We start from the raw sequence: 27,704 nt of genomic DNA, 5'->3' as shown, positions 1-27,704 counted from the left end.
TCAACCCATTTAAAAAGGGGGGTACAGAATGCTACAAGGCTGTTGCGGCCTGCCCCAGCCGCCATAAGGGCCACGAGCCACGCGCGACAGTCCCGCCCCGCTGCCCCCTCCCGGGCCGCCCCAGCAGGTGGCGCTGCTGCCCCAGGCCGCGGCCCAGCGCGCCGGAAGCGGGCGGCGGCGGCCTGGCCGAGATGGCGGCGCCCAGGCGGCGCGGAGCCTGACGGTGGGCCCGGCCGCGGGGAGCATGGCGCGGGCGGCAGGGGCCCGGGGTGGCCGCGGCGGGAGCCGGCAGCCGGGCAGGCTGCAGAAGCTGCGGCTGGCGGTGCGGGAGTTCGTACAGGCGGCCGGGGGCCTCTCCCCTCCTCAGCCCGGGGTCCAGCCCGCGGGGGGCCGGGGCAGGAGGAGCCGCCGCGAGCTGAGGAAGGAGAAGAGCAGGCTCAAGCGCAGCCGCCGCCGCCGCCTGCACCACCAGGAGCCGGTCGCCGGTGAGGGGCCGGGCGAGTCAGGGGCTGGCCGGGGCGGGCAGACGCAGGGCGCGGGGCAATGCCCCCTCCCCGGCGCGGCCCCGGCCTCGCCGCCCCGGGGACACCAGCGCCGGCCGCGCCCCCGCGAGGCAGCGAAGCGGCTGCCCCAAAAGGGAGTCAGCGCCGCCGCGGCGGCCTCTGCGCGGAAACGGGCCTTGCTGGCGGCCAACGAGGAGGAGGAGAAGGAGATCCGGCGGCTGGAGCGGCGCCTGGGGCTCAGCAAGCGCAGGAAGGCGGGAGCCTCCTCCCTGCCGCAGAGCTTCGCCCGGGATGGGCTGGGCTACGTGCTGGGGGCCCTGGAGCCCGAGGCCACCCTCTGCGGCCTGTATGAGGAGAGCAGCGAGAAGGAGGAGGCGGCGGCTGATGAGGGGCCCCTAGATCTGGATGAGGGGAAGGATGAAGTTGATAAGGAGGATCTAGACCTGGAGTCCCTAGATGATGATCAGGAGGGGGAGCTAGATGGGGAGGAGGAAGAAGAGGAGGGGAGGATGGAGGACACTTTAGAAACCTCAGGGGAGGCCGATATGGAAGGAAACTGGGAGGATGAGCGGAAAGGAAGCAGAAAGTTGCCCATGTCTCTAGAGGATTGTGGCGACCATAAACCCTGCAAAGCCAAGACCTCCAGAGAAGAGCAGGTACGTTGGGGGCAGGTTTTGCATCAAATAGCTTCAGGCTTTTCAAATACAATTTTGCACCCTTCTCATGAAGTTTCACTTCGGATCTGAGTTTTGTAAGGGATTGGAAATTGTCCTGACGAAGACATGCTATGTTCAGTAGACTGATGAATTGAGGACAATTTTATGCTGTGTATTACAGGGTGACGTTTCCTGACGCTATGGGGATAGGGCAGTGCCCTGAAGCATGAGCATTGATAAACCTTGAAATGTATATGGAGGTTCTTGTTATGATTTTGCTATCATAGTTTCAGCATACCAGTAGGCCTACAGAAGCTAGCAATGGAAAAGACCTATCAGACCATTTATCCCATTGCTGACGGAGGATGTATCAGATACAGTATTGAATTGTGCATTTGTGAACACAGATGGTACATTTGGGGCCCAAGCACGCTTTTTGGAAGGCTTGCATAATTCCCATTGAGTTCTTGGAGAATTGGGACCTTGATTTGAGTTGATCCTAAGTGATAAGCTGGTGCATGTTTCTTTTTTGGATGCTGTTCAAGTTAGCTCCTTTAGCCTAATTTTGTACTATGGGTGTTGCATTACAATTACAAAAGCTTCATAGTGATTAGAAATAAACCTATGGTATACTTAATAATCCCATTTCTTATATTTAATTAAAAGATACTTTCAAATGAATATGAATTTATTTTTAAATAAGATTTTTTTTTGTAACATGCTGCCCTATTTTCTTGTTTTTCTCTTTTGATAAGAGTCTTTGCCATAGAGCTATGATGTATGTTCCCCCTCCAGCGAGAAGAGTTGATGAGACAATGGATGACAAAAAGAGGGAAGAACTGGGAAGACTGAAGAAAACCGTGAAAGGACTAATTAACAGGTAATATAACACATGAAAGTTGTTTAATTATTAGGCTGTGTTTACAGCAGCCACTTGCTGAAGCCAGAGAGGGGAGTGGGTATGAGTTCTTTCTTGCAAACTGTTTTTTTAAAATAAAAGTCAAATTTTGTTCATGCCATCTTTGAGAGTATCTTTTTTTATTCTCAATTATTTTGAAGAAAGTACATTTATAGAAGTTGAAAAATCTAAAGAAGATATGTATTGATTGATAAGTGAATTTAAAACTTTGAGTTGAATTCCACAAATACTATTAGGTGTTGTAGGCCAAACATAATTCCATGGACATCAGTGGGACTATGTGTGGTTTAAAAAAAAATTGTAGAATCAGGCCCTTAATTTGTACAATCTGCACATGAAAGAAGTAAGAGCATTAAAAAAAATACTATTAAAATTGCTGAGCCTTGAATCTCAGGAGAAGTGTGTATCTTATACTACTGAAGAATAGGTTTATAGCAATAATTGTGCATTACCATATATTTAATTGTGGCTTTTATAGAAAAACATTCAGTTGACATTAATTTTAGTCTGTGCCTGTGGTTCTCAGGCTGGTACGCAGGCTATGATCCATTGGTATGCAGAATAAGAATTCATTATAACTACACTGAATATATTACAAACATGAGGATGAGTACTTTTGGATTTTAGATATGGTATGTTACGGTCTTTTGTGCATCTGACAGTCTTTTGCTCATCACCGCTTAGCATCATCAACTTTTTGCGAATACTACTACTTCATTTTTATATACAGTATCTCCTGAGAAGATGTGAACTAAATATTTGGGTATCTGAATTATTCTGATGAACAGGAAAGATCCAAAATCTGTTTCAAATATTTGTCCCTTTTTTCTTTTTGAGCTACTAGTTGAATAAAAGATTAAAACATTAAAAATAAAACATTTGTTGTTTTGGATTAAAAGCAATATTAAATTGAAAAAAAAGTGGGGATATATACTCAGAAAGAAGAAATGGAAAGCTAAAGCAAACACTGAATTTTATTTCCCAATAGGTTGAGTGAACCAAATTTGGCCTCCATAAGTGGACAGTTGGAAGAGCTATACATGACTAACAGTAGAAAGGACATGAATGAAACTCTAACAGATGTTCTTATGAATGCTTGTGTTACTGCAGCCGTAATGCCAGTTAGATTGATGATGGAGCATGTCCTTTTGGTCAGCATTCTTCATCATACTGTGGGAATTGAGGTAACTTTTTGCCTGGGCTTGTTTTATTTTCTAATCACGTTGCACAGTACTTTCTATGGTGCTTTATCCAGGTTCTTTTTTGAATGTGTGGTTTCTGAAATTGTTAGAACGTAAGTATATGGTGTCCCTGAAATTACACCTCACTATATAGCAATATGGGCTGACTTGTAGTTGCAGTTATGGTTTAGTAGGCTCTCGCAAGTGACAAGCACTTATGCTTGTTACTGCATCTGAATGAGTAATTTCTTCTATAAATTATTGGTCATCTTTATAAAGTGTAACATATCTCATTGAGACCATTAGTGCCTTATATTCCTACCTGCATCTATCTGTATGTTGAAAAATTTCTTAAAGCTACTATTTTTTCTATCTTTAACTACAATTATCCAGTCCTGTTCTATGGCTACTTTAGAACATCATTCTTGAGTCCTATATATCCAACTACAGAATTCATTAAAACCATTTTAGAGTAAAAAAATCCACCTGCATCTGAGGAACCCCACTAAAGCCCAATTCTACATACACTTACGCATGCATGTGAGTAGTCCCACTGAAGTCAGTGGGTTGGCTTGCAGCTATAAGTGTTTGCAGGATCAGGGTATTTGACACACACCAAGCAACTTTCTGAGGACTGGTTGTATTTTCAGGCTTGACAATATCGGGTCAAAATAAACTTAAGCTTTGTCTGCTAATATGAAGGACATGTTGGAACAGGTAATGTCAAAGGGAAGTTATTGCAGGAGTTTAGATAATTTCACTGAAACTTTTGCCAAGAGACAATGAGCTGTTTCAGGATGCTGTTCCCATAAAGCTTTATTCTGATTCTGTAATGCAGAAACATAATTGAAAGAACTCATATAAAAGATATATTCAAGTAGTTCTTGCGTCTGTAATGTGTTGACCTTGATGAGGTGGAAATATTTCTGTATTAGCTGTTTTAAAAAACAAACTAAATATCAGAGGGGCACAATCATGTTAACTTTTCTATGTGCAACCTTTGCATTATAGTAAATTTATTTTTACTCCTTTTGTTCCTTTAAAGGGTGGTTCTTAACCCACATTTGACTTGAAAATTTTGGCACTGTTTTAATAGTAACCCCCATCTTTTTATAAGTTTAAAATTATTAAATGTAGTCAACCAGTTTCTAGACTCTCACGTAGACCATTGACTTAGTTGTGATGTAGACTTCAGAAGCTAATTGGGACTACTTGAATGCATTTTTAAGTACTCAAGTTTGTTCTTTGAAAAAGATACAGGATATTAAATGCACAAAACTGTGATAAGGTAACATTAAGGTTGCAGTTAAAATTGATTCAGAAAATGCAAAAATTAAGGTCTTGTAGCAATATTTTTGTATGCTATGCAGCATATACATAATACTCCTGTTCATTCTTGTTGAACATGCAGCTTGACATATCAGTGTGCCATAAAATGTACGCCTTAAACCATTCTGGCAGTGTAATGCAACCAAGTCAGCATTGCTGTTGAAACCTTAACTTTTACACATTTCCTGACTGATTTTAGCTGCAACATTAACGTTATAACAATTTTTTTAATTGTATAACTCAATTTTAAAAAATGAATATTTGACAGGTGATCAGTCCACAATTTAAATGTATATTTTTGGCACACTTTTTTGTAGGCTCAGTTTTCTGTAGATAAATATAAAGAGGTCTGTCGTTTTCTGGGTAATTTTTCCCATATTGTATCTGTTTGGCAAGTTGACTCTGACTCTTATCTCCAGTAGGAAGACAAGCAGTCGTGCTAAGTACTAAGTGTTAAGTATAACCAGGAGCTGGAAAAAAGTGCTTTTCTTGTTATCAGGCTTTTCCTGGCCAATAATGTTTTTCATCTAAAAAGTGAATCTTTACCCATATATGGTTTATTTTTGTATGGCGCATAAGATGTTTCCTAGTATGAAAATGACTGAGTAAGGCTGCAAGTTTGTCACGGAAGTCACGTATTCCGTAACTTTCCATGACTTCTGCAGCGGTCTGTGCTGGGGCAGTCTCGGGCCACTGCGCCCCCTTTTCCTCCCCTCATCCCCACCCCCGCAGCAACAGAGTTTGGGTGTGGGAGGGGGCAGGGGGTTGGCTGGGACACGGCCAATGGGAGCTTTAGGGGCGGTGCCTCCAGGAGGAGGCACCACGCAGAGCTGCCTGTCCATGCTTCCGCCTAGCAGCTGAGCGAGGGGGATGTCGCTGCTTCCAGGGAGCCCCCCAGGTAAGCGCCAACCAGAGCCCTCCTCATCTCGTCCCAGGCCCCAACCCCTTTCCCACACCCAAACTCTGCTGCTGCTGCGGGGGAGGAGGCGCAGAGCCAGGTAGGGAGCCTGCTGGCCCCACCAACCCCCCTAGCACCAGCAGAGATCCTCCGCCACGCACTGCTGCCTGTCCTCCCCCAGCACCAGCGGGTTTCCGGGGCCATATGCCGCCACCCTCCCCCAGCACCAGCTCGGTTTCCGGGGCCACATGCCGCCACCCTACCCCAGCACCAGCGGGTTTCCGGGCAAATTATCTTCTTCCTCACCCCCCAAGTTTTAGTCAGGGGTATATGGTAAAAGTCATGGACAGGTCAGAGGCTGTGAATTTTTGTTTACTGCCCGTGACCTGTCTGTGACTTTTACTAAAAATACCCATGACTAAAACGTAGCCTGAACGTAGTGATAATGAGTAGCATTAGTCTGCCATGCTCCCAGCTGCCAATCTATGTTGCATTGAGAAATGTTTCCAGTTTTCGTTGTCTAAACAAATCTTTTCTAGTAAGTCATTAGCTTGATTTCATCAAGCCTACTTTTACTACCAAATAAAGGTATAAAAAGATAACTGGATTATATATGTAAATACATAATTTCAAGTAAAGTGAAATGGATACCAGGCAAATAATATGTTTCTTAAAAAATATGTATGGAACTGATAGCTTAGAGTTCATATAGAAAATCAATGTTGGCTGATGGGAACAACAGTTTTCCTATAAGCTAATTTTTGTTTGTTTCCCATTGCTTATGCTTTTTGCAGGTAAAATTGCGGGGGGGGGGGGTCTACATATGCAAAATGCTTAATTGGTTTCTAATATTCTTTTTCTTTTCATACAACTGTTGCCAGGTTGGTGCTCACTTTTTGGAGGCTGTGGTGAGGAAATCTGATGAATTTTACAAAAGTGACACTGAAGGGAAAGAATGCGATAACCTGTTTGCCTTGATTGGCCATCTGTATAACTTTCACGTAGTGCATTCGCTGCTGATCTTTGATATTCTCAAGACACTTGTTAGCACTTTTACAGAAAAGGACATTGAACTGATTCTGCTCCTTCTGAAAAATGTGGGCTTTTCCTTGAGAAAAGATGATGCTTTGGCCCTGAAGGATCTGATTAGTGAGTCCCAGAACAAAGCAAATGCTGTGGGGAAGAAATTTCAGGACCAGTCTAGAGTATGTATGCATTTTGAATACGTTTGGGCACAAACTTCCCAGCGTGAACAGAATTCATCAGGGACTTGGTTGAATCTGTTAATTTGCCAAATTGTTTAATTTTTGTATTAAGTTTATCTATTAAAATTGTTTCATGCGATAGTCTGATTAGACCTTAAGATAGTGTTAGCATCCAATTAGATTATTGTTGCATTAGCTTACTTAACATATAGAAAATAATGAGCACTTAAAAGTTTGTTCTTAGAGCATAGACACCAGCATGCCCTGAAATAGTTGTCTGCTTTGTGTGTTATGCAAATGATGATGCATCTACTTCATGGAATAATACAGTTTGTACACTTAAAAGTCCAAAATAATTCAACAGCTGTAGTATTGTTTAGCAAAATTAGATTTGAATCTAAACTTAGCACAAATACATGTAGTGGGAATTAAAATGAATATTGGTTTTTAGCTAGTATTCTTTATTTGTGAGGTCATAATCTAGATTCCAGAATGTATTGCTAGGTGAGATGCTTATGCATGCGCAGTAATACGTTCAAGATACATTTTCCACTTGTTAAATAAAATTTTTTTCCAGCACGTCTGCCATACTGTTGTTTCTTTTACCCACAGATTCGCTTTATGCTAGAGACGATGCTGGCACTAAAAAACAATGACATGCGGAAAATCCCAGGTTATGACCCTGAGCCAGTTGAGAAGTTGCGCAAGCTGCAGAGAACACTGGTAAAAACGTTGTTTTTTAGTATGTTAGTGGGCGCTGTTACTTCTCCTAAATCATACTTTTGGAAGTAATTGCAAGATCCTTTTTTAAGCTACTAGTAAAAATACTGTAGACCAGATGACTTGCTAATATTACTTCGGAATTTGTGTAACAGCGCAGGTTGAACAATACATTGTGAAAAGTGCCTTTTGTCCCCAAGAATTTCAAATGACTTTACGGACTGTATACAGAGAACACCACTGAAATGCAGCCATCTCTGGATGTTAGTCAGCACCCATCACAGTGCAAAACATTTAGAGAAAGACTTTTTTATCCAAGGACACTGAGACAAATCCCTGTGCTTACAGACAGTCTTGTGGGATCTTTTGATGTTTGTGTAGAGCAGACCAAGATATCATCCCTGGTGTTGAGTTCCTGCAACTCCCATTGACTTCAGCAGGATTTGTGAATGCTCAGCCTTTGAGAATCAGGCCATTCATTTTTAAGATCTTACCTGAAAAACCCCACACAGTAAAATATGTACCTCTGCAGATTGAGAAGCTGCTATTCTCCTCAGGATTTTACTTTGGTTCTAGAGAGTCCATGTATCTTAGATATGAGGCTTACACCATTAAGTCACTCTTCTGATTCACTGTTGGGCTTTTTTTTCTGAAATTTGTGTAAATACAGAACACAGATGTCAGGAATTTAATACAGTAAGCTAGAGCCAGACATGTTGCAGGCAGGTACTATAGAACCTTTTATACAGCTCTGTTAGTGCATTTGTAACATCTCTTCCCTTCCACTCGTTTCTTGATCAAGTATTAACTGTACAGAACTTTTGGTGATTTTATGTGAACAAAAATGTCCATTAGAAAATCGGACATTACAGTTTATTTTTAATTTACAACTCTAGATTAGAATTTGAACAAAGTTGTTGAGTTTGTGGATGGAGATAACCCACTGGCTTTGTCTTTTTGGTTGGAATTCATTTTTCTTTTTTAAATGCCACGAGCTCCTGGATTTAGGCACGCTCTTGTGTTGTAAATCAAAATAAATGAGAGTATGTTGATTTTGGCAGATCTTGTTTGGAGAGAGAGGTTGTGGGGAGAAAATCTGAGAGCATAGTCGGGAAATGTGTTAAATTATGCCGTGATCTAAACCCTTTGTTAGGGGAAAATAAGTCTCTTTGAAACTGAAAACATTTTATTGTTATAAAAGGTTCACAACAGTGGCTCTGGAAGAGAGACTCAACTTCGTGTGTCATTGGAATCTCTCCTCAATGCTGACCGGGTTGGCCGTTGGTGGATAGTAGGGTCATCTTGGAGCGGAGCACCAATGATTGATGGTACTAGCAGCAAGACTCAGCACAAACTGCCTGTTGGAAAGGTAAATATGAAGATTGCTATTAATCATTGAAAGTGCCAAGGCAATTTTGTCTTTGAGAAACATGAACAAATATCCTTGTGATACTGCGGTTAGTATTTGGACTTACACTTGCCCTGACCCTGAAATTCTCTCTTCCACCTTGTGGATTTGTAAACGACTTTGTGGTGCACTGTCATGTGAAATGGAAAAGGCAGACTCAAATTGGAAATGGATTCCACAGTCTGTAGCCTTATAGGTAGGGCCAGCTGTACCCCTAGAAATCATATGGGTGAACTGTTTTTAAAAGTGCATAGAAACATGGTGAGAAGGGCATGGCCACTTAGAAAAGGACTGCTCATTTCATCACTTCCAGTCCAGTTTTGCTGGTCAGTTATCTGATCTCACTGCATGAAGGCCAAGTCCTGATACTCCTTATGTTCATCTCCAGTGGTAAGGTCACTAGGTCTTTGGACTGTTGCTTCACAACTCATTCCAGGTATGTATATATAATCATATCAGAAAAGTTTCACTGAAATAGGTTTCCTATAGCAAGTAAATGTTATCGTTAGTAAATGTTTCTTTAAACGTGTTTCTTTTCAGATGAGTTCAAAGATACTGGAGCTTGCTCGTAAGCAGCGAATGAACACGGACATCAGGAGAAATATATTTTGTGTCTTGATGAGTAGTGAAGACTTTTTGGATGCATTTGAAAAACTTTTGAAGTAAGTACACACCAGGATCCTGTTGAAATCCAGGGACAAATAGAAGTGCTATCTGGGTTGAAAACTTTTCAGGTTGCCTGGTTGCCACTCAGGGAGAGCAGGGGAAGTTGTGCACAGGGTAAGTGACGTCAGGCAGAGCAGCATAGAACTGCTAGTCTCGCCAGATGGGAAGGTGCCCAGAGGGACTAAGTGAGAATGGAGCAAAGAAAACTGATCTGGCTCAGGAGTAAGGAGTGGAGAAGGGGCCAAGCAGTGCAGCAGAACTGAGCTGCTAATCAGATGGGGGAGAATGGGCCAAGATGTTGTCAGCCATAGGAATGATGCCATGGAAGAAAGCAGTGCAATCAGGGAGAAGTTAAAACTGAACCTCATTTTACAGCTCTGATCAGAGGTCTGTGGTGACTGGTAAGGGAGAGATTGGGTCTGGGCTTTGTTGCGACTGTTATATAAATCAAAGGGAGTAACCTTTGCCAGAATGGCAAGCAACAGCTTAATTTGCAAATCAAATCAAAATAGGCTTTTTGGTAAAGTCAACTATAATTCCATTACGCTGTTTCTGTAAAATACAACTTTATTTTTAGACTGAGATGGAGTCTTTTTGGTACTTCGGTACAGCCTTTTCTATTGCAAAAACTTAGCTGTTACCACAGCAGAGGTCTGGCAGTTTTATTTGGAAATCAGTCCTTGACTTAGTACTGGCTATTTAAACACATGTGTACAAAGTGATGTACACACAGACTTGGATGATGTAAAAACTATTTGAAAAATACCTAGAATACATTACACTAGCCTGTTTGGTGTGTGTGTGTGTGTGTTTTTGTTTGTTTTTGTTTTGTTTTGTTTTTGCAGAGGTATGTGTTAATACCAACTGAAGGCCCTTGTAATCGGAAAGAATGTGGCATAGAAGAATATGCTAAAATAAGGATTATCATAAACATAAACATGTTTTCCAGAATTACAGAAATCTAAATTTCCTTGTCGGTCAGTCTTTTAGGGAAGTGTCTGAGAAATCCATACAGAAAGCTGTGCTTATTATCATGCTTGCTGATAGAGCCACTGACAGATCCATCAGCTAGACTACAATGGGTGTACAATAGATTTGTGCAGGATGGAAAAGTTCTAGCTCTCTTTGACATAGTAGACTTTCTGATGCTGTCACATAGAAAATTAAAACGTTTTAGGAATTGTGATACTCAAGGTACAGTAAAAGCTGTGTTTTCTAGCACTTTATAAACCAAAAAACTCTAGAAACTGGCATTTTGGGGTGCTGGATCCAGGCAGCGCTCACCTTGGCAGCTCCCCACAACCAGCGACCTGTCCCTGCTGCTCCTAGGTGGAGGCGTGGCCAGGCGGCTCTGCACACTGCCTCCACCTGCAGGCACCACCCCCACAGCTCGAATTGGCCACAGTCCCCAGCCAGTGGGAGCTGTAGAGCCAGCGCTTGGGGCAGTGTGGGGTCAACGCGTGGACCCACCTGGCCGCGCCTCCACCTAGGAGCAGCAGGGACATGTTGCCGCTTGCGGGAAGCCACACGAGGTGAGCACTGCCCAGATCCGCCTCCCCAAAACTTCTCCCATGCCCCTGCCCCGAGCCCCCTTCCTCACCCAAACTTCCTCCCAGAGTCTGTGCCCCACACCCCCTCCCACACCCAGACCCCAGTCTTGAGCCCTCTTAGTTATCCAGACTTTTTGCCTAACCAGCAACCCTGATTTCCCCAACATGCCAGATAACACGGCTTTTACTGTAATATGACTCAGAAACTTTCTGGCCAGAATTTAGGTGAAGCAGCAGTGAATGTAGGCTGTTTTAAACTTGGCCTGCACACCACTTAGAAAAGTATCATGTTGTTGTGCACTGCATTAATCACAACTTTAGTCTCGTAGTTCTGAATATCAAAAAAGACCATCCTTGTGTTTTAAAAGTTTGAATTTATTTTGAAATATATTTTCAAATTTTTTCAAATTTTGTTTACTATTTGCTAATGCCGTTTGGGAGTTAATCTCAAGCTTTTGCTGCTGCTAATTGTGAGCTACTTCAGCAGTATCTTCCCGGGACTCTAGGTTTCTATGGTGGAATCATAGAAATATAGGGGTAAAAGGGACTTTGAGAGGTCATCTAGTTCAGCCCCCTGCACTGAGGCAGATCCAAGCATACCTAGACCATCCCTGACTGGCGTTTGTTTGACCTCTTATTAAAAACTTCCAGTGATGGGGATTCCACAGCCTTTCTTGGAAGCCCATTCCAATGCTTAACTACCTTATCATTAGAAAGTTTTTCCTGCTATCTAACCTAAATCTTCCTTGCTGCAGATTAAGCCCACTACTTATTGTCCTAAGTGTACATGGAGACCTATTGGTCAGTGTCTTCTTTATAACAGCCTTTAACACATTTGAATACTGTTGTCAGGTCCCCTCTCAGTCTTCTTTTCTTAAGATGTAAAATGCCCAGTTTTTTAAACCTTTCCTTATAGGTCACCTTCTTATCATTTTGGTTGCTCTCCAATTTGTCCATTGTTTCTAAAAGTGTGGCCCCAAAACTGGATACGGTACTCCAGCTGAGGCCTCTTCAGTACTGAGAAAAGTGGGACAATTACCTCTCATGTCTTACATACTGCAGTTGTGTTAATAGACCCTAGAATGATATTAGCCTTTTTTGCAGCTGCATCATATTGTTCACTCTCATTCATTTTGCGATTGCTATTACTCCTAGATCCTTTTCAGCAGTACTACTGCCCAGCCAGTTATTCCCCATTTTGTAGTTGTGCAATTGATTTTCTTCCTTAGTGAAGTACTTTGCACTTGTCTTTATTGAATTTCATCTTGTTAATTTCAGACCAGTTCTCCAATTTGTCAAGTTCATTTTGATTTCTCATCCTGTCCTCCACAGTGGCAGATCTCTTGAGAAGTACACAACCATCTAAGATTACTTAGATCCTTACTAACTAAACTTTGGTTGCACTATATTGTGCACTGTGTGGAAGACCCAGCGGAGCTTATATTCTAAAACTAGGCAGACAGGACAGTTCAGTCACATGAATGGCAGATGAAAGTCCAATTTCAAAGTGATACAAATAATTTTTGTGACCGACACTCTTTATATTGTAACACTAAGCATTTTTCTTTTAAATTGGTTTTAGTGCTGCCAAATGTTTGACAGCACTCAGGACTAAATCATATTTATTTGCAGAACAGGTGCAGCACAAAGTACTGTTGTTTGCCAGTGGGTCTGAATCCTCTTTTAGTTGGGCCAGCTGTACGAGCGAGAAGGCAATTCAGTCATTGGTCTTTCTACTGAGGCAGCCAATGAGTGTGCCAATAAGTGCAGATTGTGTTTTTGTAATTATTGTTGGTGTTCTTAAAGTAGACATTTTCTATTAGGAACTGGACTGAACCCACCAAACTCATTTCACTTAGATAACCCAGCCACCATCTAATCACTATTTTCAATTCACTATCTGGAGTAGATTTGATTTGGTGACCAAGAGATAAAAAAGTTCATATCATCAACCAAAAAAGGTTTTAAAGATGTATTCTTTCTCATTCATAGCTTTTTCCTAGAACTTAAGGGCTCCGGGTCCTGTCTGTTCCCATTAACCCTGGCAAGGATGTATATAAAAGAAGCCATTTCCTCCCAAAATCATAGTAAAGAATATTAGCCAATCTGAGTGGGGATCCCAAGACTTTTAGCTCACTCCTTATCTTCTTCCCTATACAGTTCATCTCAGTTCTCCAGGCCTCAGCTCTTGCCACAGTAATACGACTCCTCCTGAAGATGGGAGGACAGATTAGCTATCCATGATTGCAGTGCCACTGCTTATCACTTTCTGACAGGAAGTGCAAATATGGAAAGTCACCTTCATTTTGCTCCACAGAAGCTGATAGAATGTCTGTCATTCTCCTCTTGCCCAGGATTGTTTGGGTCACTCGGTCATGCTGCATACATAATGTTATTCTCCATGACAAAACTGCTGTCCTATCCTGCTGACAACTTATTTCAATTTAAACCTTTAAGGATTCCATTTCAGTTGCAATAGAATGGTCGTCTTAGTTTAGAGAAATTGCCGGTGGCTCTTACTTTAAGGCAGTTAGATTTTGTTTAAACTCAGTTAATTATTTTTTACTGTTATTGATATTGCAGGCTTGGACTTAAAGATCAGCAAGAGAGAGAGATTGTTCATGTTCTCGTTGACTGTTGCCTACAGGAGAAGACATATAACCCCTTCTATGCATATTTGGCTAACAAGTTTTGTGAATACGATAGAAGATTTCAGGTAAACTAAGATCTGTTCCTACCTCATTGTGGTACTGTTTAAGTTGAGACTCTTTTGGGATTTCTGTTATTAGAGGTTTGTCACTGTGGTTGTACAGATTTATTCCATCACATAATACCACAGAAAAAGTCTCTCTGCCTACGCAACCATTATAAATAAATAAATTAAAATCTGGTGACTAGCTCATCACTTAAGGAAGCTTATTGAGCCACTTCTGGCCAGAAGGTAGTAGTTTAGCTAGGAGTGGAAATTTGGGTGGGCCCCAGCTTGTGGTGGTGGGCAGTGAACAAAGGTCTGACATCACAGCAATTCATTTATATTGTATATTATTATATTGCGTATTTGACTATGGCTACCCATCCCTCCATGTCTAGGGGAAAGGCATGTTGCATCTCTGCCAATGCAGAGGCAGTAACCAGAGGCACTTGGGAGCCCCTCCCCTGTAACCAGAGCCCATCCCCTGAGTGAGTGACCAAGAGGTGGTAGGGCCAAGAAGTGGCACTGCGACCTGACATACGGCTTTCTGCTCCCAGTCCTGGGCTTTGCTCCATTCCCCATCAACGCAATCCATCTCTATCTCACACCACTCAGCTCTGGTTACTTCCTTCCCATTGCCAGAGGTATGCCTTCCACGCTGGGGGTGAGTGCTGGCCAGAACCTGATTGGCTGTTAGTTTTGGAACTGAGAGCCAATGGGGACCAGTAACGGGGGTGGGAGTGAAATCTGAGCCTGTGTTGATGAGGAAGCAGAGCCGAACGGAGCAATATGAGACAGCAGCAGCTTTACTAAAAGACTGCACCTCTTAGCAATCTGGTTCCATCTTTTATTTTTTTTTTTTTTAAATCAGATTTGGGTGGGACTGGGTGTTAATCAGGGGAGCTGTGGCCCACCTGTGTCTACGCCCCTGACAGGAGGATAGGTAGGTATGTTACAATGGGCCTTTGGGAAGGATCTAAAGTAAGGAAACTGCGTGATGGAAAAGAAAGATGTAAATATCCTGAAAAAAAAATCCCTTGCACCCAGAATAAACCCCTGCTGCATTTCAGTGGTAGGATTGTAAAAACTGAACCATTCAAAAGTGTTTCTCTCTTTCTATTGCAGTTACAAGACTGCTATTATTCTTAATGGAAAAAAAACCATGAATCAAAACTGTCACTATAAATATCTGTTACACAGAGTAGGGCCTTTTGGTATTTTGACAAAGAACATAGGAAGAAAATAAAACTGGTGAATATTCTTGTGCATGTTTGCTTTTTCAGCAAAAACATCCTGTTTTATATGTATAAAGTTCCAAAATGTTGTTTAACCAATAAAATGTACTAGTTTTGCAAGAGTTTAGTGTTAGAGACATACTTTAATGCATTAAATGTGACTAGATTAACAAAATATGTAACTGCTGCAGTTTGTATTGCCTTTGTGGACATGGTAGTCAGAAAAAATGAGCCTTAAAATCTTAAAACCTAAAATGGGCCTAATCCCTAATGTATATAAATCAAGTGAAGACGCCTACCCTGAGGGACTGGGAGTAGACCCCTGTAACCACACAGAGCCCCGTTTAAGTAAGGGCTTAAGCAGGTATTTGTCCATGGAATTTGTGTAAATAGGATAAATTATCTATTGCAGCTAGCATGTCTATCTTGGTGTCTTCCAAAACATGTTGCTTGTGATGTGGAGGAGTTATATATAAGAGGTTTGGTAGTGTTTTTACAACAATGAAAAAAATAATAAAATGCATATGTTAAGTGTGCTTCATTTTCAGTAGGCTTTTATGTAAACTGGTTTGACCACTTGCATGTTTTTCTTTTGGATTTACATATATTTTAATTCTGTGATTGCTAAACACTACCTGTATCATCTTCAAGCTACAGAGCAACTTCTAAGTTTGCTGCTCCTTTGAGTAGTGTCCCTACTTGCACTTGAGGTGTGCATGTGCCTTCAAGCCAAGATTTTTCAGTAGCAGTGCCCATTCAACTTACACATGCACCCTATGGATCTTCATGCACCATACTTGAAGATATGTAGGGCTGTGCTGATGAACCGCCCTCCATTCCTTTTCAGCTGCCTCAGCCTGAGATGGAGCAATTCGTTGTGCCTACCTAAGTGCAGCTTCTACCTTTCTTGTCAATTTTAGACCTTTGCTTACTTTATTTTATTATTCTTTAGTTATTTTACATTATTTTGTTACTGGTTTTTTGAGTGGGGATATTCCTTTTTTGTTTTTGCTGGGTTTGGGCTTGCCTACCCCTCGTCCTCAGCAAGGTCCTTCCTTAGGAATCCTCTCTTTTTTTTTTTTTTTTTTGGGGGGGGGGGGGGGGCTATATCTAGATCCCCAGGCTTCAAAACATTGCCTGACTTGCCAGGAACCCTCCCCAGTGAGTGACAGCCATTTGTACTGTATCCGCTGCCTCAGGGATACGCATGTATCATCTAAGTGAAAAATTTGCACTAGCTTCAAGAGCTGCTCAAAGAAGTACACAGAAAAAGCTCCAGCTCCTTATGATGGAGTGCTCTGTTCATCTACATCAGATCAGGGCTCGGAACCACACACACACACGCCTCTGAATGACCACAGTGCCCCATCAGCTTCTGTGGCTTGCTCACTCCCAGGTCCTCTAGGGACAGATCTGCAAGTGAATCTGAAAAACCTGCCTCCAAGATGAGTGCCAGGTCTCCTCAGAAAGATCACTCAAAAAGGTTTACCCTGCCGGAGACCCTCCATTCTGCAAAAGTGTCTGCAGAGGTCTCTGTACTGAGGAATTCTCTATGCCTAAGTCTTTGCTTCCACTGTCCATGATACCGAAGCCTTGGTACCATTGAAACTTGGGCAAGAGACTACCAAAACTATGCACTCTACGAAGAAGACAGTGCACTCTTCATCTTTCACTGCCTCACTGGTACCTAGATCATCAGTAGAGCAAGTACCAGAACAGTAAGTACAACCCTCAGTACTTCTACGACTGGATCTCACCAGGTCTTCACACAACCTCACTCGGTACTGCAAGAGTTCAGGTTCTCAAAGAATCTGCTTGTTTCCAAGGAGCCTGAGTCTCCTCTGTTGAGTTTGGGACTCCCAGTACCACAACCAGTATTATCTGTGGTATCCCACCTTTTGCCAGTACCAACATGTTCTGAAAGATGGCCAGTTACTCCTTCATAGATTCCAAGGACAGAAGGGACCATTCTGATCATCTAGTCTGACCTCTTGTATAACACAGGCCAGAGAATATCCCCAAAATAATTCCTAGAGCATTTCTTTTAGAAAAAAACATCCTATCTTGGTTTAAAAATTGTCAGTGATGGAGAATCCATCACAACCTTTGGTAAGTTGTTCCAATAATTAATTACTCTCACTGTTAAAAAGTTACACCTTTATGTCCAGTCTGAATTTGTCTAGTTTCAGCTTCCAGCAGTTGGATCATGTTATACCGTTCTCTTTTTGATTTGAAGAGCCCATTTTATTTGTTCCCCATGTTGACACTTATAGACTGTAATCAAGTCATCCCTTAACCTTCTCTTTGTTAAGCTTGACCTCCTGAAACTCAATCACCATCTGCCCCTCCACCAGACTATGAAGAGGAGAGTTCTTCAGACTCCCAGGTTTATGTGCAGTGCTCTGCTGACCATCTGCCTGTGTTGACTAACTGGAACCTGCACTGTTGAGGGACATTTCCAGGCTTCTACCGTCAAAGCCTGCCAAACATCCCACCCGTTATAATCAACCCTGCATGCCCCCTCCATTCCTGTGTGATCCTTCCAGTGAACATACTGGGATCCTTGGCTGCTTACCAACAAGAGTTTTCTGAAATGCTCAGTACTCATGTAAATCATCCCTTGATGACATTCTTCAGCTCCTTCTTTTCCTCCACAGCAATCTTTAAGGCAGGAGGATACATTCAAGGACCAGGAAAGGAGAGCTGATGAGGCGGCTAAGCCACAGTCTAATATTTCTTCTTCCTCTCCAGATGAAGCTATCATCCCCCCCCCGTCTCACATTGATGATTTCAAAGTTTCAAGATCTGATGAAGAGGGTGACAGACACCCTTCAGATCCAATTAAAAGAAGTGCAGGAGACACAGCACCAATTGCTTGACATTGTGCACACACCGTCATCAGCACGAGTTGCCCTTCCTATAAATGAAGGACTATTAGAGTCTGGCAAGTCCATTTGGCAGACTCCTACTACTGCCCTCCCTCCCAGCAAAAAGACTAGATAAAAAGTATTATGTCCCAACTAGGGGCTCAGAGCTTTTTATTTTCCCACCCCGCACCAAATTCTGCGTCCATGACTAGAGTAAATGAGTATCATAGTCAACATCATTCAAAGCCTATGCCCCTTGACAAGGAGCACAAGCGCTTGGATCTTTTGGGGATCAAGAGTTGTTCCTCTGTGACCCTACAATTCCCAACTGCTAACTGTCAGGAGAGTCTGAAAAAATACAATCACATTAATATGAAGTTTGGCTCTTTTATTGAACATCTACCACAAAAGCACAAAGAACCTGCAGAAGGGCAGCTCTTGGCTAGAACAACCCTGCAAACTTCTCCGGATTCAGCTGATAGGGCAGCTCATTCCATTGCTACAACCGTAGTCATGTACAGGGTGTGACAAAGTGAGACATTTTTGTAATATTTTTATGATGATGTGTGCCTCAGTTTCCCTCTGTACTTTTCATCGTTACCCAGTGGTTGCAGAACAGTTAAATCTACTCTTGGGGCAGAGCAAGAGACATGAGGTGCTGTGTTCTATAACTGTCTGGGGTGGAATCCATGGGTTGTTAAAAGGACTGGCTAAAACTGACCCATATCAATGAAGAATTCTGAAAGACAGTGGGAACCCCAGGGGGCCAGGACATTCACACCTAGCAACCAATAATCAAGAGGAAGGAGATTTTCCCCCTCCTCTCAGCAGGGAAGCAGAGCAAAGGCCCCAGCTCAAGATCAATGGACCGAAAGGTGTCGGGATACTAAAATAAAAGTTGGCTTATGGTAGTGAGTCAGCAGCTCTCACCTGGGACTGACGGAGAGAAATGGAGAACTAGAGGCAGAAAATGATTCTATGGCAGCTTGGCTGGGTGGAACACTGGCTTGGCCAGAATGAAGTATGTATTAATCTTTGTTTCTCTATGCCAGTGGTTCTCAACCTATTTATGAGGCCCACAATGTGTTATGTGGGCTGCAGGTTGAGAACCACAGCACCCCACCCAGAGACCCCTCTGCAGAGCAGGGCCAGGAGTTGAGCCGGGCACGAGCAGCCAGACCCCGCCGGGTTGGACAGCTAGGACCCTAGGCATGGGGCCAGGAGCAGAGCCCCACATAAACCATGGGGGTGCTGTAGCACCCGCACAAACCCCTAATCCTGCCCCCCTGTAGTACTCATCAGCCCCTTGCTGGCAGAAGCACTCCAGCAGGGCTGTCACACGCTGACTCTCCCTCAGCCAGCCCCGCCCCCTGCCAGACCAGAGCTGTGATTTTTATTTATTTATTTATTTATTTAAGCATACAACTGAGCTGCAGTCTGCGTGTAGCCTGCAGGTTGAGAACCACTGATCTGTGCTAATGTAAGCTCTTCTTTATCATCTGTGTTCAACTGACTAATAAATCCCACTCTGTTTTGAAAAGGCTCCCTGGTGTCACTGCAAATACTTGCTAAGGTGCAGAGGTCCCTGAAGAATGTAAAAGTCTCAGACCTAGGAATTTATCTCAGGTGGACTTGCTGGGCAGAGCTCACAGTGTGAAGCAGGAGTGCTGGATCCCAGAGGCTAACTGTTGGATTCACTGAGGCTGGGTGGGCTACCTGTTAGAAAGAATCGAACCTCTTGGACATCTGGCACAGTGAAGGAGTTCCTCTGTTTAAAAGCTGGGACATAGCACAGATCCTGTGGATCTGTGACACAGGGCATCATGGCTTCAGTCCTCAGGATTTCCCTGTGAAGTCCAGAACACAGTAGAGGACCTCACTTTCGATGGTCTAAAGTTATTTGGTGACACTATGGATGATTTGCTGCCTGCTTAAAGGACTTAGTGATCCTTCATTCGCTGGGCATATATATGCCTGCAAATAAAAAGAGGTTTAGTCAATTTCAGATGGTGCAGAGATTATGCCTTCCCAAGTCTCCATTTTCCACAGACCACCAGAGCCACCTAGAAAAAACCCCACATTTCAAAAGGGAAAATTTAAACTGCTACAGCAACTTTGATCAGCAGCCTATGATGGCCAAACATTCCTTTTGACTCCTCAGTTGAGAGCCATGAACATTTCTCTGATCCAGACCTGCTGCTGCACCATCTTACCTCACTCAATTTTCTACTTTTTGGTGATCGTCTCTCCCATTTTCACACCTCATGGATGCAGATTATCTCCAACAGATGGGCTTTGGAGGTTATAATTTTGATGTACTCCATTCAGTTCTACTCCATCCCCCCATTCCATTTCATGGACCCCTCTGATGAATCTGTTTTGAAGTAAGAGGTTCAGTGCCTTTTCCGTTTTGGAGCAGTGGATCCAGTTCCCACTCAACACAAGAGGGTTTTATTCCAAATACGTTCTGGTTCCCCATAAAGAAGGGTGGATGGAAACGAGTTCTAGATCTATGGATGCTGAATACCTTTGTCAAGGTACAGAAATTCAAGATAGTGACACTGTTCTTTCTCTAGATCTACTACTTTACAACCCTTAACCTTCAGGATGTGTATTTTCATATCACAGTACACCCTTCTCACAAGAAATTTCTATTCTTTTTGGTGGGTCCTTCCCTTTGAGCTAGCCACTGTTCCCAGGGTGTTCACAACAGTCGTGGAAACTGCATAACTTCATCAAGGGAAGTTAATTGTTTTCCTTTACCTCAATGACTGGCTCCTCAAGGAACATTCTTACACCAGTGTCTAATTAGCAGTGGTCAGTCTCAGTCTCCAGCTCAGATACATGTTGTCCTCCCTCCTGTTGTCCTACCTTCAAACAGGATAAAGTTTATGGGGCCATTCTAGATGCTACCACAGCCAGAGGTTATCGGCCAGAGGTTCCTTGCACTGTCACATCTGATTGGGCAAGTTCAGATCAGTCCTCAAGTCACTGCCAGATCATGCGTGCAACTTCTCGGGTACATGACAGAGGGTACCCTTCTCATGCTTCATGCTCAGCTGCACCTGCATTGCTTCCAAGCCTGCTTCAGGTCAGTTTATACACCCAACAGGGACAGTCTAAACAAACTGCTCTTTATCCCCTATCATATTCTAGTTTCCCTCGAATGGTGAAAGAATCCAGACAAAGCATATTCCCAGAGGTCCCCTTCAACCACCCCCAACCCATTTACATTTTAGTTTCCGACATGTCCCTCCTCAGATGGGGAGCTCATCTTCAGGACCATAATTTCCAGGGCAGATGGTCTGCCCAAGAGTCCACCTTACACATCAATGTTCTGGAACGCAGAGCTGTCAGACATGCCTGTCTGCACTTCCTATCCAGGATTCAAGGACAATCATTTCACTTAACAACAGAAAATAGGGCCAGTATGTATTATATAAATTGGCAAAGGGTAGCAAGAGCCCTTTCCCTCTCTGCAGAGGCCGTGAACTGGTGCATAGCCCACAATATCCTGATCTGGGCAATCTACCTACCCAGTCTCCAAAACACCATAGCTAACAGCTTCAGCAGATGCTTCGCTCAAAATCATGAATGAGAACTAGACAAATCTGTACTCAAACAATTCTTAAACTGGGGATATCCAAAAGCAGATCTTTTCATCACCACAGATGATTGGAAACGCACACATTTCTGTTCAAGGGGAGGCTTGGGTTGCCACTTCTCTGGTGGGATGCTTTTCTCATCTCCTGGGCGAAGAATCTCCTATACACATTTCCTTTGCACTCGCTGATCCTCAAGATCCTAAACAAAGTCAAGCAGGACAAAGCCACGGTCATCTTGATTGCACCAACCTGGCAAATCTTTCTTTTTGACTGGCCATCGATCTTCCACTGACACCCAGTCTTCTCACACAGGACTCAGGGAATGTCCTTAGCCCAATCTGACTACATTGCGGCTCAAGGCCTAGCCCCCCATGGTTCTCAGTGCTAGAAGAATCTTGCTCCACAGCAGTTCAGGAGGTTCTGCTGAATGGTAGAAAAGATTCTACCAGAAAGACTTATCTTTAGAAATGGAAAAGGTTTTACCACTAGCATACTCACCATAGTTTTGCCTGCTAGTGCCTCTCTTATCTCCGAGGTGTTAGAATACTTACTTACTTACTTGGAAGAAAGCACAGTTCGGTTAAAGTTCACCAAGCTGCCATCATAGCATTCCATTCTCCAGTAAAAGGTTTCTAGGTATTTGCTCCCCTTGTAACACTGAGATATATAAAGGGTCTGTAAAACCTCTTCCCTAATGTTAGACACCCTATTCCCATTTGGAACTTTTAATTTAGTTCTCAGAGCTTTGAAGAAGCAACACTTTTAACTGTTAACTTGCTCACTTATGAGCCTCTCCATGAAAACCGCATTCCTAATGGCTATTACCTCTGCCTGAAGGGTTGCAGAACTGGAAGCTTTAATGACTGACTGTCCTTATACAGTCTTTTTCAAAGATAAAGTTTTTCTCTTCAACCACATCCACCTTTTTTACCCAAGCTTACTTCAGCTTTTCATATCAATCTATCATTTATCTTCTGGTATTCTACCCCAAGCCTAATCAGTCAAAACAGGAAGCTGTCCTTCATAACTTGGATATCAGGAGAGTGTTGGCTTATTATAAGGACAGGACTAGGCCTGAGACTGGTTGTTTTTATGGTGGACAGAACTAAAGGGGTTCCAGGGACTATCCAAAGGCTTTCTAAGTGGGTTTCTGGTTGCATACTCTCCTGTTATGTGGCTAATGGACCCTACCCCTCTAAGGTTGTTGCTCATTCCGTGAGTTCGTACTGTGTCTGTAGCCATGCTAAAGGATGCCTGTTAATGGAAAAAAGCAAGGCTAATACCTGGGCTTTGATTCACACTTTCTCCAGGCACGAAGCCTTCCTGGGCAGGTGCTCCCTTTGGCTTTTCAGTCCTACACACAGCCTTAGACTGAGTTCTGAAGCCCCCACCTTCTTTAGGGATACTGCTAATGAGTCACCTCTCATAGAGCACCCGTAGGGACACTACTCGAAGAATGAGAGGTTACTTCCTTGTATAATAACTGGAATTCTTAAAGATGTTTGCCCCTGTCAGTGCTCCACAACCTACCCTCCATCTGATCTTCCTGGGGCTTTGAGGAGCAGAAAAAATTGAGGGCAGTTTGCCCATGCAGCCCTATATATCCTTGGTATGAAGCATGAGAATACATAGGGTGCATGTGCAAACTGAAAGGGCACTGCTGCTAAAAATCTCTAATGGAAGGCAAGTACACACCCCCAGCAGAGGACCCAGAAGGATACACATCTCAAAGTACTCCAGTTACTGTACAAGGTAAGTAATGTCTCCTTCATTTTGGCTTCCAATGCATTTGCAAATGATCAAACAACCTTATTAAATAAGTTTAATAATGTGTTTTGTACTTAATAGCTGAATGGAAAGGGTGCCAAGGTAGCTTTGAGAGCCTGTTGTGATCTAACATATTGATTATTTGACTTGAACTTCAATTTTGATTTTGTGTTTGTTTTTGCTTTGACACCTAGATGACATTCCAGTTCAGTATATGGGACAAAATCCGAGATTTGGGAAACCTGTCAACCACCACTTTCTCCAACCTGGTTTCTCTGTTGGCCCACTTGCTAAAGACAAAATCACTCTCCCTATCAGTCTTCAAGGTCAGCATAGTCTCTATTAAAGTACTTGTGCGCTTCCACCTCATTTGTTAGTTTTGTGGTAAATGTGTGTGTTCCTTGTTATCTAATCTGTATTACTGTTGCTTATTCAGTTTTGAAACAAATTATTCCAAACTTCCTAGCTAAGGTGAACTTTACTTGCCTGTTTTCTAAAACTGCCCCAAACGTAGGGATCTGATTTAGTTTCATACAAGTGGTTTTAATGGCCAAACAGATTAGATTAATTTACTTTTTATTTATTTATTTTTAAAAGAACTGTGGCCCAGTGGTTAGGGTGCTAGTCTGGGACTTGCAACACCCAGGTTAAATTCCCTGCCCTGCCACGGATTTCCTGTGCAACCCTGGACAAGTCACTTAATCTCTCTATCCTACAGTTTCCATCTGTACAATGTGGATAGTAGCACTTCCCTGCCTCACAGAGGTGTTGTGAGGTTAAGTTAATTAAAACAGATCGTGAGGCGCTCAGGTACCCTGGTAATGGGAGTCACAGAAGTACTTAAGATGGCTATCCAGAAGATAAACAGAATTTGGGCTGTTGCAGACAACAGTAAATTATTTATTGTTCCTTTTTTAAAAGAGAATCTGAGTTTAAAGAAATACACATCTTCCCCCACCCCCATTCCTATCTTTACTGGTGGCATTTCAGCCTCTTTCATGTATTGGATGTGCTGATGGAGTTGCTACCAGACAGACACATGCTCCTTATTGCTGCTGAAAGCCAGCAGTGAAGTTTGGGGCTATTACTGATAAGGATTGTTGTTGCTTTCCTTTGGGGGGGGCAAGATGCCAAACCATTTAAACAGTGGTTAAGACCTTGCTCCAAAAACCATCACTTGATACTCATGACCTTGATAATTCCTTATCTTGAACCTTCCTGTTTTGAGGAGGGCTGTGGGTGGAACCTAGGTTCCACTGATTTCATCAGCCTCGCCTACATGCAGCTTTTGTAGTGGTGTGACTGTCAGCTGGGGGCAGGGGAGTGATGTTTTTTCTGAAAGCTATACCAGTACAACCCCTAGCATGGTTGCAGTTTTACTGGTATAAAGATGCCTTAAACTGGTGTAACTTAGGGCACATCTTCACTAGCAATGTGTGTAGTCGTGGCATCACACTGGGAAAGAGCTCTCCCAGTGCTAGTAAAAAAAAAAAACACCTCCACGAGGGAAATAGCTACCAGCGCTGGGAGCACAACTCCCAGAGCTTGTGCACTGTCCATACTGGCACGTTACAGCACTGAAACTTGCAGCGCTCGGGGGTGTTTTTTTCACACCCCTGAGCAAGAAAGTTGCAGCGCTGTAAAGTGCCAGTGTAGACAAGCCCTTATTCCACTTCCCTTACAGGAACAAGCTCTACTGGAAAAAGAAGCTTTTATACTGGTATAACAGCATCCACACTAAGGGAGTTGTACCACTTTAACTGTACCAATATAGTTAAAGAAGTCCAACTTTTGTGTAGACGAGCCCTAAGCTCCTAATTCATTCAGTCTGGGTATGGTATAGCCACTGCATTAATATTCTTAATATGGACAGAAGTGTGGTGCCTATGCTGATTTTTAGTGCATCTGTCCGCAGCCTTTGGGGGCACTCAGATATGGCAGTGATAGTGTTGTAATGTCTATAAATAAATATATTTAAAAATACTGCTGTGCGTTAAGTGTGTCTTGGATTCACCTTTGGGGCCACTCTGCCTTAAATACTTTGAAGATACCTATCTCCTTGGTATCTGGTTGCCTTAGTATATCAGGTAGAGGTGACCAGGTTGTTTTTCAGTGGCTTCATTCCTTCCTGCGAGGTTTTAGAAGGCAGTGTTGGACGATTGCCATGCAATCAGAGTGCACTCTCATGCCAGATTCCACAAGGTTCTGTTGTGTTGCCACTCTTGTTCAATATCTATGTGAGGTCATGATTAGTCTTAGCTTTTCCTCTCTCAACTGTCAAATTATGCAAGGCATATTTTTTTGATTTATAATTTATTTTTTATCATCCCTGGTCCTGTTAACTAGGTAGTTGAATTCAGTGAACTAGATAAACCCAAAGTCCACTTCTTGCGGCAAGTGTTATATATACTATTAATAAAAACAGACTTGGAAGAACTTACCAGCATTTTTGGAAGGTAAGTGATCATTGATCTTCCCAGAGAACATTTGGTGAGTAGTGATTGGACACACAAAAGGGATTTGCTTATTTTATTTATTTTAATTATCCATTGCTTACACGAAGCCCTTGACACCTCACTTCTTACAATACAAGCTTTTTTGTGAAAGGTCCATCTCTTCTTATACGTTCATACAGCACCTGGCACAATGCTGACCTGGTTTTAATTGTGGTCTGTAGGTGCTACTGCATTATAAATATATTATGGAATTTTACACACAACATTAATACAAATTTTGAAATAATCAGTACATCAACTATCGCTATCAAGCAAGAACAATAAAACTGTTGATGCACAAAGCAGACCTACCAACCACCCCAAAAATCTTTGTGTGGAACTAGAATTCAGTCACACAGCAGAGTTGTTCTTGCTACAACATTTCCCTGTTGTAGAAAGGAAATAATGGAATTTATCGGGGGAAAGTTAACTCTCTAGCATTGCAGATCTTATCTAGAAATCTCTATTCTTCATATTAAAGGTGCAAGGGTTATTAAGTGAACACCTTTTAGAGGTAATCAGAGGAAATGTCTTAATCACGCTGAAGCAGCTAAAATTTAGACCTGATTCTTTCACTTACACGCAGCCGTCCATTGTGGGTATACAAGTGTCTATGACATTAATTTGGTTACAGTCGGAATGCTTTTAAGATCTCATCCACTCTACATATTGGAACAATGCTCAATAAGGGTCACAGGTAATCTGGTCTCCTGACATGTTGTATATTTGTACTGCAGTCAGGGCCTTAGTTTGTAAGCTATTCCATGAAGCAACTTTGCTTTTTTAGTTTGTTTTTAAAGAGCCATGGAAATGGTGCTATATAAATATTTAATAATGGAAGAGATAATAGTGTTTATTCTGTGGAATTAGATCTGCCAAAAATACTAAAGTAATAAAAGACAATGTTTACATTGGTAGAACTACACATAAAGTGGAAAGTCTGTATTGCCATGTACTGTCTTTCAAATTCTATTCTATCCATTAAAATGTGGGGGAGGTTTGCCACATGTTGCTTACATTTTTTACTATGCCCTAACTAATATTTTAAGTCAAGTCTCTTAAAAAATACTTTAAAATTCCAAACTACCTTTTGAGAAACAGATTGCATGTGAAGTATGTTCAACTGTTTGCCAAACCAGTGTAGGCCTGTACTTGTTAATATTAAATTTAAAAAAAGTTGGGATTTTCCTGATAAATGTTCAGTTTGGTTTTTCTCAAAACCTGACAGCATAGCAAAAGAGACTTTATAACATTGGAGGAAAGTAGGAAACTGGAATTATTTCTGATTTGTGTGTCTTTCTTTTTCAGGTTAACTGACAACCCAAAATTAGGAATGTTGCGTGAAGGTTTGAAGCTTTTCCTTTCCCACTTTTTCCTGAAGAATGTACAAGCACACAAAAGTGCTGAAGAAGCCAGCTTACTAAAAGAAAGAGTTGAACTAGTAAGCAGGACTTTGCAAGCCAGAGAATCCAGATTAAAACTGTAGTTTTATTTTCAAATAAGCTTGCATGGAAAATAAGGACTGCATGGAAAATAAGGACTTCATGAAAGCACAAAGCTGATCTTGACAATGTTTTTCACAGACCAAAGACTTGAGATGCTGAGCAGGATTGTAATGCTACAAAGGACCCCATGTTTTGAGGTGATGTAGGATTGTACACTCCTAAAAAACGGTTTCAACTTTGGGGGAAAATAGAAACATAGAATACTGAAGAAGGAAAAAAGTATATATCTTTATACGTTGTTCATTGCTTTAAAAAGTATTGTCGTCCCCCATCCACCTCCACTTTGTATACCTCATGTTGCCAGTTATCATCAGGCAAGATAACTGAGTTTCCTTTAAAGTTTAGTTAATACCACTTAATCAGTCAGCAAGTGGTAGTGTTCAGCAACCCCAAGGTTCTAGCCTTCCTAATTCCTGTAAGATCATGGCGTAAGATTGGGTTTGATATTCAGACCTGTTCACTTTTTTACAGAATAAATAAAATCGAATTTTGTTTCTGTGCTA

The 27,704-nt window shown here is 42.4% G+C and overlaps 1 protein-coding gene across 1 annotated transcript; it reads left to right on the top strand.

Annotated features, from left to right (window-relative positions):
- Positions 1 to 188: 188 nt before the first annotated feature.
- On the top strand, positions 189 to 27,704 carry NOM1 (nucleolar protein with MIF4G domain 1). Its single transcript, XM_048837613.2, has 11 exons — positions 189 to 1,159; positions 1,915 to 2,039; positions 3,067 to 3,262; positions 6,368 to 6,691; positions 7,304 to 7,414; positions 8,613 to 8,780; positions 9,360 to 9,481; positions 13,619 to 13,751; positions 23,396 to 23,527; positions 25,548 to 25,657; positions 27,005 to 27,704. The coding sequence occupies exons 1-11, from the start codon at positions 245 to 247 to the stop codon at positions 27,180 to 27,182; spliced, it is 2,514 nt and encodes an 837-aa protein (XP_048693570.2). The 5' UTR covers positions 189 to 244; the 3' UTR covers positions 27,183 to 27,704.

This window comes from Caretta caretta, chromosome 2 (genome assembly GCF_965140235.1).
Source record: "Caretta caretta isolate rCarCar2 chromosome 2, rCarCar1.hap1, whole genome shotgun sequence".
NCBI classification, from domain to species: Eukaryota; Metazoa; Chordata; order Testudines; family Cheloniidae; genus Caretta; species Caretta caretta.
The sequence above is the reverse complement of the archived record's forward strand: the minus strand, read 5'-3'. Positions and strand labels throughout refer to the sequence as shown.